Raw genomic sequence first — 15,613 nt, forward strand, 5'->3', positions numbered from 1 at the left:
CACGGGAAAGTTGGGTAAGCTGTGGTCTAGTTTTGTGTTTCTCAATGCTTTTAAGCCTTGTATCACCTACTCCAATGAATTACATCAAAGTACTCCCAAGACAATAATCATCCACTGTACTGCCTATTAAAGCACAACATGAGCACAGAGCAGGTGCCCCCTAGAGACATGGCATGTGTCCCCTGGCATACATGTACCACAGGTTGGGAACCTAGGGTCTGTTTCACAGAAGAGCTAGAGAAGGAATGGTCCTCTTCAGTTTCTAGTATATGCCAAAAAATCAGGGGAAAATAAGTTATTTAATGCCACAATGCTAACCACAGGTTTGTAACTGCTATGCCCCAGGGGTCCAACGGTGGAAAGTAGGTTTACCATTGATCATGTCAGTAAAAAACTAAAAAAGCCTGGAAAGCAAATTAAAATGCAACAAGACATTGCTGATCAATCAAAACACCGAGCTCATTAGCCGGCACCACAAAGGGTGTGAGAGGCAGAATAACAGACGGGGGACATAGCCCCTGCTCTTATAGCCTGGGGGATAAACAGTAGGCACTGAAATGGTCTGCAGATACAGCAGAGAGTAATACAATGCATATGTGCTGAGAGTCACACCAGTGTCAAGAAGCCCAAGGAGAAAAGTGCAGAACACCGGCAAGTTCAGAGGCCATGGAGCCTACATCAGCCGGAGAATTGGCTTGCAGAACTATGGCGTCTTTGTATGGAAGTGTTTTTATTTTTTATTCTGGATATTACAGTGGATCTATCAGCTGAATATTCTGCAATATGCTGCCTTTACATAGTTCACTGGGGTCCAGTTTCCCTCACCCCTGGTATACACGCGCTGGGTCCGACAGAAGCTTACAGAGTTGCTCTCTGTACAGGCATATAGAAGGGGGTCCCGAGTTGGGTAACCCCCTCTATGTCGTCCATATGCCCTATTGTCCACGTTCTGGAAACCCCAATTGAAATGGTATTGTATGGATCCATAATACACTGTGTGCACAATTATTCGGCAACTAGTATTTTGACCATATCATCATTTTTATGCATATTTTCCAACGCCAAGCTGTATAAACTTGACTGCTGATTGGATGAAGCATGTCAGGTGATGTGTATTTGTGTAATTAGGGAGTTTGTGGCCTAAGGAGATCAAGACCCTATATCAAGGTGTGCAGAATTATTAGGCAGCTTGTTTTCCTCTGGCAAAATGGGCTAAAAAAGGGATTTAACGGACTCTGAAAAGTCAACAAATTTTAAACGTCTTTCAGAGGGATGCAGCAGTCTTGAAATTTCTAAGATATTGGGGCATGATCACAGAACCATCAACGTTTTGTTGCAGATAGTCAACAGGGTCGCAAGAAACGTGTTGAGAAAAAAACCCACAAATTAACTGCCAAAAATTTGAGAGAAAACAAACGTGAAGCTACCAGGAACCCATTATCCTCCAGTACGGTCATATTCCAGAACTGCAACCTCCCTGGAGTGGCCAGAAGTACAAGGTGTTCAGTGCTCAGAGACACGGCCAAGGTAAGGAAGCCTGAAACCCGACCACACTGAACAAGACACAGAAACGTCAACACTGGGCCAAGAAATACCTGAAGATAGACTATTCAAAGGTTTTATGGGCTGATGAGATGATTGACTCTTGACGGACCAGATGGATGGGCCCGTGGCTGGATCAGTTATGGGCACAGAGCTCCACTTCGACTCAGATGCCAGCAAGGTGGAGGTGGGGTACTGCTATGGGCTGGTGTTATTAAAGATAAGCTAGTTGGACCTTTTTCATGTTGAAGATGGACTAAAAATAGACTCCCAAACCTACTGCCAGTTTTTAGAAGACTCATCAAGCAGTGTACAGGAAAACCATAATTTTTATGCAGGACAATGCTCCATCGCACGTATTGAAGTACTCCACTGTATGGCTAGCTAGTAAGGACCTTAAAGATGAAAGAATAATGACATGGCCCCTTCTTCACCTGACCTAAACCCTATTGGGAACTTGTGGGCCTTTCCTAAATTGCAGATTTATGGTGAAGTAAAACAGTACACCTCTCCGGCACAAAAAGTTGATCGTCAACAGATTAAGAAACTGACAAGACTCCATGGATAGACGGCTTATGACTGTTATTGAAAAGAAGGGGGGCTACAACGTGGACCCAGGACTGGACTTAGCAGTGTAATGTGCAGGGCCGGCTCCAGGTTTATGTGGGCCCTTGGACAACACAGACTTAGTGGGCCCCTTCACGGGGGAACTCACTTAAAGCTGCAGTAAAACGGCTGTTTGTGCCCCATATAGAAGATAGGCCTCCAGTTTGTGCCGCCATTTAAAAGTTAGGCCTTGTTTATGCCCCCATATAGATGTTAGGCCCCCAGTTTATTCCCCCATATATACAGTGCCCTCTGTAGATAATTCCACACAGCCCCCTGTAGATAATGCCACAACCCCTGTAGATAATGCCACAAACCCCCTGTAGATAATGCCACACAGCCCCCTGTAGATAATGCCACACACTGCTACCTGTAGATATTACCACACAGTGCGCCATTAGATATTACCACATGCAGCTCCCTGTAGATATTACCACACAGTGCTCCCTGTACATATTACCACACACTGCTCCCTGTAGATACTACCATACGCTGCTCCCTGTAGATAATACCACATGCAGCTCCCTGTAGATATTACCACACAGTGCTCCCTGTAGATATTACCACACACTGCTCCCTGTAGATATTACCACACACTGCTCCCTGTAGATACTACCATACGCTGCTCCCTGTAGATATTACCACACAGTGCTCCCTGTAGATATTACCACACACTGCTCCCTGTAGATATTACCACACACTGCTCCCTGTAGATATTACCACATAGTGCTCCCTGTAGATATTACCATACGCTGCTCCCTGTAGATATTACCACACAGTGCTCCCTGTAGATATTACCATACGCTGCTCCCTGTAGATACTACCATACGCTGCTCCCTGTAGATACTACCATACGCTGCTCCCTGTAGATATTACCACATGCTGCTCCCTGTAGATATTACCACACAGTGCCCCCTGTAGATATTACCACACACTGCTCCCTGTAGATATTACCACATGCTGCTCCCTGTAGATATTACCACACAGTGCCCCCTGTAGATATTACCACACACTGCCCCCTGTAGATATTACCACATGCTGCTCCCTGTAGATATTACCACACAGTGCCCCCTGTAGATACTACCACACACTGCTCCCTGTAGATATTACCACACACTGCTCCCTGTAGATATTGCCACACACTGCTCCCTGTAGATATTACCATACGCTGCTCCCTGTAGATACTACCATACGCTGCTCCCTGTAGATACTACCATACGCTGCTCCCTGTAGATATTACCACATGCTGCTCCCTGTAGATATTACCACACAGTGCCCCCTGTAGATATTACCACACACTGCCCCCTGTAGATATTACCACATGCTGCTCCCTGTAGATAATGCAACACACTGCTCCCTGTAGATATTACCACACACTTCCCCCTGTAGATATTACCACATGCTGCTCCCTGTAGATAATGCAACACACTGCTCCCTGTAGATATTACCACACACTGCCCCCTGTAGATATTACCACATGCTGCTCCCTGTAGATAATGCAACACACTGCTCCCTGTAGATATTACCACACACTTCCCCCTGTAGATAAAGCCACACACCCCTCCCTGTAGATAGCACCACAGGGGATCCCTCTAATAGTGGAATCCCCAGCCAGATCGTTGCCGAACGCTCTGGTCGGGGATTTCGGTCCCAGAGGAGCACTTGACGTCATAGACAAATATTTGGACAATGAGGTCAGGCGCCCCTCCAGTAGTGGAATCCCCAGCAAGCGCGTCGGCAACGCTCTGGCCGGGGATTCTGCTCCTGGAGAAGCCATGACGGCAGCATAAGGAAGCACCCGGTGGCCGAGCGAGCCCCCCAAAAGGGCAGCAGGTGCTGATGCCAGCCCTGGGTTTGAGCATCTGACTGACTGCTGAGGGCTCTATGGGGAAGAAGTATAATGCAAGAGGGGGGGTCTGACTCTGACTGCTGAGGGCTCTGAGCACTGAGCAGTCACAGATACTCAGACACCCCCTTGCAGATAATCCCCCAATAGAGCCCTCTGCAGCCAGCGAGATGCTTAGACCCCCCCTTGCAAACAGCCCAAATCCCCCCTTGCAAACAGCCAATATCCCCCCCAGCAAACAGTCAAAACCCCCCGCTTGCTAACAGACAAAATCCCCCCCTTGTTAACAGACAAAATCCCCCCTCCAATCCCTAGCGTCGGCCGGCGTTGACTTTTTTAAGTTAATAAGGGGCAGGGGGGGCAGGAGGCTGAGTGAAGTGAGCGGCAGTTGTTTTGAAACAGCGCTCACCTTATTCTCACCCCGGCTGCCTCTCCTCTCTGGCTCTCCTGCTCCAATCTGGTGGTGCGGGCAGCGTCAGGGGGGAGGAGGGGTGTGTTCTAGCAGACGTGCCTATCACCGCACGTCTGCTAGATAAGGGATCTTAATGAAATAGCCCGGCTGCGGCAGGGGGAGGGTTGGGAAAAAATTATAAGGAATGGCACAGTGGGCACCTGCCCTCCGGCCCAGCCCGCTCCTGGACTCACCGGGGAAGCCAGGACGGCAGCCATGAGGAGAGTCAAGAAAGCAACGTCAGCACCCGGCGGCCGATTGGGCCCCCCCCGAGTGTAGTGGGCCCCAGCACTTCTGTAGCTCCATTCCCTAGTTTATTGGATAGTCAGTACTATTCAGGCAACTTTCTGTCAGTTATTTGTAGACTGTAAGGCTACATGCACACGTTGCGTATTTTGCTGTGAAAAATCCACAGCAAAACCGCAGGAAAACGCAAGAAATTCGCAGACATAAAATGGAACCTAAAGGTGTGGTTTTTTTAATGCGTTTTTCAGTGCAGTTTTTACAATTTGCTACGTAAGTAGTTGCATTTTCATGCTGCGGGTTTTGCTGCATATTTCTCCAGAACTAGAGACATAGAATTCACAAGCGGAATCGCAAGATAAATTGACATGCTGCGTTTCCGAAAATACGCTCCGCAGGTCAATTTACGTGCGGGAAAATACCGCAGCGTGTACATGAGATTCCCTGGAATCTCACTGCCTATGCTAGTACTGTATTACGCTGCGGTTTTGCTGCACGCAAATACGCACGGCAAAGCCGCACGTAATATGGATCGTGTGCATTGACCCTAAGGGCAGATTCACACCAACGTTGCGTTTTTGCGCACGCAAACAACGCAGCGTTTTGCGAGCGCAAAAACCATTTGACAGCTGCGTGTGTCATGCGTGTCTGATGTGCGGCTGCGTGATTTTCGCAGCCGGCATCATAGAGATGAGGCTTGTCGATGCCCGTCACTGTCCAAGGTGCTGAAAGAGCTAAATCTTTCAGCACCCTCGACAGTGAATGCCGAACACAACAGCGAAAAACATGTAAAAAAAAAGATAAAGTTCCTACTTACCGAGAACTTCCCGGCCGTTGCCTTGGTGACGCGTCCTTGGTGACGCGTCCATGGTGACACGCCTCTCTTGACATCGGGCCCCACCTCCCTGGATGACGCGGCAGTCCAAGTGACCGCTGCAGCCTGTGATTGGCTGCAGCCTGTGCTTGGCCTGTGATTGGCTGGAGCTGTCACTTGAACTGAAGTGTCATCCCGGGAGGTCGGACTGCAGGAAGGAGACAGGAGTAATCGGTAAGTTAGAACTTCGTTTTTTTTTTACAGGTTCATGTATTTTGGGATCACAAGTCACTGTCCATGGTGCTGAAACAGTTTAACTCTTTCAGCACAATGCACAGTGAATGTCTCCCGACGTCGCGGACCGGAAATTTTTTGGCCGGGTTCGGCCAAAACGAGTTTGGCCGAACCCGGTGAAGTTAGCTTCGGTTGTCGGGGTTCGCTCCTCGCAAAGACACTCCGTTTGGATGCTTGGAAACAGAAAAGCACGTAGTGCTTTTCTGTTTCCATTCATCCTTTTGACAGCTGTTGCGCAAACACGCAGTTCGCACGGAAGTGCTTCCGTGCGACATGCGTGGTTTTCACGCACCCATTGACTTCAATGGGTGCGTGATGCGTGAAATACGCAGAGTTATTGAACCTGTCGCGTATTTTGCGCAGCGAACAAACGCTGCGCAAAATACACGGACTGTGTGTACTGCCCCATAGACTTCTATAGGGCATTGCGTGCCGCGCGAAAACCACGCGCCCTACACGCTGCCAAATCACGCTCGTGTGAATCCCCCCTAAGATTGTATTTTTTGGCACTACTTCCTATACCACAAGGGGGTGCGTGAACATTCTACAACTCCCAGCATGCCCTGACTGCCAGTGGCGGTCAGATATACCTTGACTGTCCACCCTCATATCTTACTCAAGTGATCGTCTCAGGAGGATACTGCCCGGAAGTAAAAAAAAACTGGAGTTCATAACAATGAATAAGGCCGGATTAACACGAGCGTGTGCGTTTTGCATGCGCAAAAGGTACTTAACATCTCTGTGTATCATCACCATATGATGCGTGGCTGCGTGATTTTCGTGCAGCCGCCATCATTATGACACTCCGTTTGTATGTTTGTAGCACGTGGTGCTTTTCTGTTTACATTCATAGTTTTACTGCTGTTGCGCGAATCACGCGCGTCACACTGAAGTGCTTCCGTGCGGCATGCGTGATTTTCACGCACCCATTGACTTCAATGCGTGCGTGATGTGCGAGCAACGCACAAATATAGGACATGTCGTGAGTTTTACGCAGCGGACACACGCTGCGTGAAACTCACGGACAGTCTGCACGGCCCCATAGACTAACATAGGTCCCTGCGAGGCGCGTGAAAATCACACGCGTTGCACGGACGTATTACACGCTCGTCTAAATAAGCCCTTACAGATTATCAGCAACCTTTCAAAAAAGCAATTCTTTGCGTAGGCCGACTTCATTGCCATGTCCAAACGTTGTGTATATATATATATGTGTGTATCTATGTATGGACTATATGCCTATGCTTTGTGTTTACTCCATATGTATTTAGCCAAAAACAGAATTATGTTGATACGATTTTTACACCTATTCTTGGCTAAATAATATATAAGGAAAAAACGTGCCGAGCTGGGTATGAGAACGTCATATGTGTGCCTACCGGGTAGGCCCTACCCCCTGGGTAAATGTGATGAATTCAAGGGCTGCATTTGAGGCCACATCAATATGTCGGGTTGACCACCACTGCAATAAAGGGTGCAGAGGCTGTAGTCACATCTGGGTATGGGCACATGAAGGTGCCCTATGGCCCCACTGCCACATCAAATTATACCAGTATAGATAGGGGGCTCTACGCCTCTGGACCAGGACCTAAGCTGACGTCTGTCGGGACCACAACCCATTTTCCATCAGTTGTTCTAAAATAGAAATCAATTGAATGATAGATGGAAAAAGTGGATGTCATGCTGGACAACCAGGATAAAAAAACAGAGCGGACGATGGACGTCCTCTGTACTGGACAGGAAATCACCGCAAGTTCTCACTACATGTAAATAGTGTCAGGGCCCCCATAACAAGTGAAGAGGCATAAGGGGGGCCATGCGGCCCTAGCAAGCTGTAGTTGGGGGAGCTAAGCAGTTAAATGCGCCCAGTAACAAAGTAAAATGTGGTTGGTGTCACCAGATAGGCGGCAAAGATGGGAAGATGGGAGGAGTTAGCCCAAAAGGGGTCCGGCAGGAGGAAAAAATGGACATGGGCATTGGAAAAAAGGTGTTAAAAGGTTGGAGCTGGTGTGAATTTGAAGTTGGTGTGACAACCATACGACGCCCAGGGAGTATTATGCACAGGTTTTATTGATTAGAATTAGACTCGCGCATGATACTCTTTGGCGTTGTACGGTTGCCACGGCAACTGTACCGCCCAGCGTGCAGGAGCGTCTCTCCATGGCCAATGTTGGTTCGGACAGTAAAGTACAACTGGAAAGTAGGTGGAAGGTCTAGGAGAAGGTTAGTTTATTGGCTTGCTAACCGGACAGCGGACACTGACCCACCATACGATACCCTACCTTTGTGTTTTGCGTGTTGTAACGTGGATTTTGACACTACACCCCCCCTACATGTGGCTCGTGGTTATGAGTGGGCGAGCCACAAGGTGTGCTGTATAACACCCCACCTGCAGGGGAGCACTACAGGTACAGCAGCTCCCAGTGTATGGTGGCCGGGGCTAACATTAGAGGTTGGTCGGAGGCTATTGGGCGTAATGAGCCTCCGACTTGGCTAATAAAGTGGCGTTTCATGAGTCTTATTATTTATTCATTGGTTGGGGAGAGAAACTCGAGATATATATATATGTGTGTGAATGCTATATACTGTATACAATATATATAATGTATAATACACATATAGGTTTCTCTATATAATGTTAGAATATACATACCAACTTACAAACTATATATATATACACACACTGTGAGTACATTTTCTATATTATTTCACCCAACACATAAATAATTAAAAGTCAATAACACAATAAACACCCTGCAGCATTCTCTCTGGTGTCACCTCCACAGACAGCTGCTGCTGACAGGAGTAAATACCCCGCTCAGTGCCGGGACTGGAGCCGCCTCGTGTCACGTCCTCACAGTCCCCAGTGCCGGGCAGACAGCGACAGAACAACCGGCGTGTGGTTCATTCCTCGTCACTCACTCTCCAGCTCACCCCCCCGTAACCTGAGATGTTGGTACGCTCCGTGCTGGAAGAATCATGGCGATAGATGGTAAGTAGGCCAATAACCGTCTTCTGATCGGCTCATTAACAAATCCTTAGGGGGGTGCAGAGACCCTGCGGCCACCACAGGGCGAGGCGACCCCGGCACCTATAACCCGTGTACCTGTGTGACCCGGCTGGTGGGTGTATACTGTGGGCATGGGGCTGCTTCCTAGCTGTTTGTGTATACAGGGCATCCCAGTGCCCACTGCCTGTATGATATGACTGCTGCAAGTGCATGATGGTTAATGGCTCCTATCTGCATTATATATGTCACTTATCTCACTGTCCACACACTTGTGTTTAGCGTCACAATGCGACTTTTGGGCGTATAGATTGGCGCAACTTTAGACTTTCATTGATTGGCGACTGCTGGAGTCACATGAGTGGAAAGAGTTGACCAATCCGATGAAACGATGAAGAAAGTTGACGCTAAATAGTCGCAGTTCGGTGGAATTCAATATAAATATCGAACAAAAGTCGCATTGCGCAATTTATATGACGAGGACGCCACAATCATTGCGCCGTGGGACTCAGTTCATGTGATGTGACATTCGGGGCGTTCTGAGTCGCACAATGTATGCTCGTTTCACGCAGTGTACGTTTACCGTATAAGTCTGGCTTTATGTTAAACATATACATAAGTCCTCAGTCGGGCTGTATACTTCGGGGATATAGTATTTTTACTGTATGTAATGGCGCAGCGGACTGCGCTATTCCTTACACTGGCATCCTGTAAAAAACATATGCTGCACGGTATACGTCATTTTTTTTGCCCATACAATGGCATCTGTCAGAGATATACGTTGTAGGTTTCCGTCGAGAAATCCTCCCAACAGAAACCTCACTATGAACGCCATGTGGACGTGGCGGACGTTCACAGGAGGGTCAAGTGCAAAGAATTCGGACATCATAATGCACAGACATTGTGGCTCCTGATGACGTGGGGCCCTCGTTCACATCTGCGTTAGATACTCCGTTTAGGGCCTCCATTGTAGAGCCGGTTAAGAATACCAGAAACAATAGCGCGGCCCCCCTGACTGAACCCATTAAAGTCGATGGGTTTCGTCGGCCGCTGGTAATGTCCATCATGCAACTGAACCGGCGCTTCCATTTTTTTCCGTTGTTGAACGCAGGTGTGAACATTACATTTTGGCAGATCGCACTGATTTTAGTGGGGTCTGCTGACAATATAGTGGGGTCAGCTCGAAGTCTACCATGGATTGGACAGGTTGAATTTCGTTCCTGATTCTTTGTTCCCCAGGAGATGAGCGGCGCCGGATGGGTCAGTCTTTTGGCTTATCCCCCTCTTCCTTGGGGGCTAAACGTATGCTTGATGGATCCAATCTTGCAAGTTTATGTGGTGGGATATCTGTTGGCTAAACAAACACCCAATCAACCCAAAAGGTTTGGTGCCAGTAGCAACTGTTAATGCACATTGGTTACCGCGCCCCTGGGATTTGTCCAGCCCGGATTTGACGTGTCAGGTTACCACTATGTATTGTATATTCTCCATGGAAAGATACAGCGTATGTAATCTGAGATGGTTGAACGCTGTCGAATTTACTCTTAAATTAAATTCCCCAACCAGAGACATCCAAGGTGTATCTGTGGGATGTCAGAAATGTGTGATTGCTGGTGGTCCCTCCTCACTTTCGTAGACGTCATTGGCCGTTAAACTTGATAGATCTGCCGTTTCGGGACCCCTTTTTTCCAGATAGTTGGTAGTCCCAGTGGTGGGATTACACCATTAATGTCTATGGTTGGAATACCCATTAAAAAAAAAAGCGGACTGACCGTACCTTGTGCTGCTATTACAGCCTGGTGTTAATTGTCATATCTGCCTGGTTATGTCTCCCAAACTTCTACATTACTAGCCGGATTTTCACATTCAGGTGTCCAGGAAAGTTGGGTGACAACCCCCATGGGGAACAGCTTGACATTTAAATTTTACAGAAACGGAGCGCACAAAGACGTCAGATTTTAGGGGGAAATGCATGGTAAACATATTATTTTTGGATATCTTGGACATACGTTCATGTTTTTGGGCCGGGATGGTTTGTAATGCAATGTAACATGCAATACCAGTTTTTTGTAGTATTTAGCACAGTATATAGCCTCATATGGTTGTTTATATAGGATACAGAAGGCTAATATAAGCATATAGTATACATAGCACTGTACAGGTGTGAATGGAGCAGCATAGTGACGGAAGCAGGTTCAGTTAAAGGGACACTAAGCTTGGAAGGGTTGTCACATCTGGATAACCCCGTCTTAGATTAAAGCCAATGGCAATCTATTAATCACCTTTGGCCCGGCTACTCAATCCCCGGAGATCAGCGGTTATCGCTGGGGGAGCTCTTTTTAGCTGCTTGTTTTCCTTGCAGTGTGAAATACATTCAAATGACTGGATGAACATGGTCGCTTTGAGTCCGCCAATACAGAAGCTGTTTTGTAGCGGCTCTCCGGTCTGGCACATAGAGAGGGGTCCCAAGTGGGGGACTCGCCATCATGGCACTCATATGCCCTATATTTATTTGCTGTGCAGTTGGAATGCACTCTATTGTGCGCTGTTATCAGCTATTTCAGGCTGGGGATTGGCTGACTGTAGTGTTCTTCAATGGTCGGACTTGTATAGGAAAGGTCTTCATCTCACATATCTCCAGTTGTAAGAGCTTCCAGTGATATTTGTATGCATATATAATATATATATACTGTGGTCTCCAACCTCTCGGAAAAAAAAGTACAACTCTCAGTATGCCCTGAAAGCTTGCAGCCTGCTGGAAGTTGTAGTTTTGCAACAGCTGGAGATCTGCAATATGTGACTGTTCTATAGGACATGGTGCTGAACGGACAGCTCCTCATCTGCTTCAGTCTTCTGATCAGTTACACACGAATCTGATATGTGCAAAAAAAATTCCATGCCCACTGGAAGCGACTTCATTGTGGCCTGTATATAATGTTTTTATTGGGGTCTTGCAACATTATATAAATAGGGGATACATACCTGATCACACTTACATTTTCTTAAAGATTTGCTCATATATGTTGATTGTTGATTATGTAGAACATGCTTGCAGGAAACATACACATGACTCTCTATGGATCTGCCCATGTAGTTCAGATTGATCAGAGAGCAAACTAACTAACTAACTAACTAACTAACTAACTAACTAACTAACTAACTAACTAACTAACTAACTAACTAACTAACTAACTAACTAACCAACTAATCAACTAACTAACAAACTAAAAAACGAGCTAACTAACAAACCAGTAAACTAACTAACTAACTAATTAACTAACTAACTAACTAACTAACTAACTAACTAACTAACTAACTAACTAACTAACTAACAAACAAGTAACATGATACTATACATTCTCTTTCTTATAAGGGTCAGTTCACATGGAGGTTTTAATGGCAGCAGCTTTTGACACTTTTTTTAGTGCTATTTTTTAGTCACAGTTTTTATTTTTATTAGGCTTTTATTTTCTAAATCAAACCGCAGCAAAAAACGCTTATAACGAGCGCTGCTGTTTTTTCCTGCCTCCCATTGATTTCAAATGAAGGTCAGAGGCGGAAACCGTTCTAAGAAAGGACACGCTGCTTTTTTTTCCACGAGTGGTCAAAAGCCACATCTGCCTCCCATTCAAATCAATGGGACGCGATTTGGGGCGTTTTTTTTTACATTGGTTCTGGCGCGGTTTCCACTCCAGAATCAGCGCACAAATAAACACTTTGTGGACTGACCCTCTGTGATAAAGTGCGGCCTGTAAGTACTGATGGCAGGTACAGTGCGGGGTGGGTAGTTTGTATGTGGGAGGTAATGTGCCCCCTGCTGTTAATTAGAAGGATATTACAAGTCACTGGGGAGTTTCATATAAAAGCACAGAGCTTTAGGTTGATCGTATTTATAAGGCCTAATTTACACGAGCGTGTGTGTTTTGCGCACGCAAAAAATGCTGCGTTTTGCTTGCGCAAAAGGCACATAACAGCTCCGTGTGTCATCAGCGTATGATGCGCGGCTGCGAGATTTTCGCGCAGCCGCCATCATTATGACACTCCGTTTGGATGTTTGTAAACAGAAAAGCACGTGGTGCTTTTCTGTTTACATTCATAGTTTGACTGCTGTTGCGCGAATCACGCTCATCCCACGGAAGTGCTTCCGTGCGGCATGCGTGGTTTTCACGCACCCATTGACTTCAATGGGTGCGTGATGCGCGAACAACGCACAAATATAGGACATGTCGTGTGTTTTTCGCAGCGGACTCACGTTGCACAAAATTCACAGACTGTCTGCACTGCCCCATAGACTAATATAGGTCTGTGCGACACACGTGAAAAGCACGCGCGTCGCACGCACGTATATCACGCTCGTGTAAACGAGGCCTAAATGTCATGAAACTCTGACTTATATTATTTATAATTTATTTATTTATACCTTTTCTTTATAATACGCATCTCAGCTGCTGCAGGACCTCTTTTTGAAGAGATTCCTGTCCACCATTGATTGATTTGAATCATCCTCATACTTTTTTTTATAAAGAATGTTTGCAGTAACTGAAAAATAGTATGTAGCAAGTATGTTATATATAATACCCTCAGCAGCTGCTGAAGAAACTCTTCTTTGAGAAAAATGTAGCACTACAGGACTGTTAATCAGTGATTGGCAGAGAAAGATCTTCCTACAAAGTGATGTGACAGACTGTTTCTGTAAGAAGAGATAAGTAGCGCCTATGTAACACCGCTTATCTCTGTGTAATTGTCAGGTTCTGATAGCAAAATGTGATGTTTATACACAAATTATTTACAGACATTCCGATCGAAAATCTCCATTGATGTGTATTGTATAGATTTACAAATCTCTATACATGTATCATATGTCCATGGATGAGATGTAACAAACAATCCCCTCCTCATCACCACATAGGTGGGGCACCTTAAAGTGCCTATTACCAGCTAGTGGGTGCTACTGATATGTCTGTTTTAGTACACACTCATATTCCCCATAAAATAACAATGCTGGAGCATCTTTTATTAGCACTTTGAATTGTGCCATTCCTCTATTATTCTTCCTGGAAAAGTATTAATTCATAACAGGGCATAATAATTCCCTTCGTCAATGAGATGTGTCCATACCTATTATGACACTAAGGGCTTATTCAGACGAACGTGATATATGTCCGTGCAACGCGTGTGATTTTCACGCGCCTCGCACAGACCTATATGAGTCTATGGGGCCGTGCAGACAGTCCGTGATTTTTACGCAGCGTGTGTCCGCTGCGTAAAACTCACTACATGTCCGTTCTTTGTGCGTATTTCGCGCATCACGCACCCATTGAAGTCAATGGGTGCGTGAAAACCACGCATGGCACACAGAAGCACTTCCGTGGGACGCGCGTGATTCGCGCAACAGCAGTGAAAAGTGTGAATGAAAACAGAAAAGCACCACATGCTTTTCTGTTTACAAACATACAAACCGAGTGTCATAATGATGGCGGCTGCGCGAAAATCACGCAGCCGTGCATCATATGGTGATGACACACGGAGCTGTTAAGTGCCTTTTGCGCATGCAAAATGCACACGCTCGTGTAAATCCGGCCTTACCACTAATAGGATTGTGTCAGAGCGTGTGACCACAAAGTTGACAATTTATTTCCAGGAGGAATAACAGAGGAATGGCACAATGCAGAATACACAGAGTACCCATTTTGAGGGTATGTTCACACGTTCAGGATTTGCCAAAGTCAATTATAATGTGGAATTTTTTTTTGCGGAAGTTCCAGTGGATTTCCATGCCGATCTGTGGATTTCCTGTGCTTAATAGTGAGCATGCTGCAGTTTTTAAACATACAAAGCAATCATTATTCTGCATTTTCCGGCTGCATGTGACATTCGGTTACAAATACCCGATTTACTTGCATTGGATGCGGAAAGTGAGCGGATTTGATGAGGATTTAAGCGTGGAATCCGTGTTTAACCCCTCATCCGATCCCGAATGTGTGAACATGGCCTTACTGAAAGAATCAGCAGAGTTGACAGGTCCTCTCTAAAGACCTTCATTGTCTTTGAGTCTTGGTTATAACATTTAGTGTATCTATTTTCTTGGCGAATATATTGTTTGCCAAATTTATTAATGCATGCGCCAAAAGGGAACCTTAATTTGCTGCATTCTTACCACGCGGAGCTCAGTATATGGGCGTGGATTTTTTTGGAGTCAGGAAATGTGGCAGATTTAACACTCGCGTGAGCCAGTTTTAATGGCGCAGAATATTGGTCTATGTATACCACCCAATAGGTGATTGAAGGAAGGAAGGATGTGCCAAATCTATCAAACAGCGTGCACATCATTGATGAATTTGGCGCATCTTCAACCTAGAACCTCCATCTACGTCTAATCTGTAGCTCCCGACATACATGCTAAACGTGCGCCTAGAGCTCCATTGCCCCGATGTAGGCCAAAAGAAGGTTCTTTTGGCCTCCGTCGGGACTGGTGTATACAGGGAGATGTGCTGCCGACAACGATAATATTTTCAGTATTTAAAACGATACTATCCGCTGACGAACAAGCGTTTGCTCATTGATCGGCTGATTGTTGTTCTGTTTACACAGGGCAATTATCGGGACCTGGCATTCTGCGAACGCTCGTTTTCCAGATAATTGGCCGGTGTAAAAGGGCCTTAATAACAGCAAAGGTTGGGAAGCAATAAAAGCAGCTACATAACAAAATTACTTATACAATCCGTTTATATTTTTCCCACGCTATTAAAATGTTGATTTCTCTATAATTGTTTCTGCCAGGTAAAACATTCATTAGTAGTCATTTGCATA

General features: G+C 46.0%; 1 protein-coding gene across 1 annotated transcript in view; it reads left to right on the forward strand.

Moving 5' to 3' along the window:
- Nucleotides 1-8,580: 8,580 nt before the first annotated feature.
- The window catches only part of SYT14 (synaptotagmin 14), a 167,352-nt gene continuing 160,319 nt past the window's right edge, over nt 8,581-15,613 (forward strand). Inside the window, exon 1 of the mRNA XM_075863273.1 lies at nt 8,581-8,788. Within this exon, the coding sequence (XP_075719388.1) occupies nt 8,776-8,788 (13 nt within the window). The 5' untranslated portion in view covers nt 8,581-8,775. The remainder of the gene's footprint in view (nt 8,789-15,613) is intronic.

This window comes from Rhinoderma darwinii, chromosome 4 (genome assembly GCF_050947455.1).
Source record: "Rhinoderma darwinii isolate aRhiDar2 chromosome 4, aRhiDar2.hap1, whole genome shotgun sequence".
NCBI lineage: Eukaryota > Metazoa > Chordata > Amphibia > Anura > Rhinodermatidae > Rhinoderma > Rhinoderma darwinii.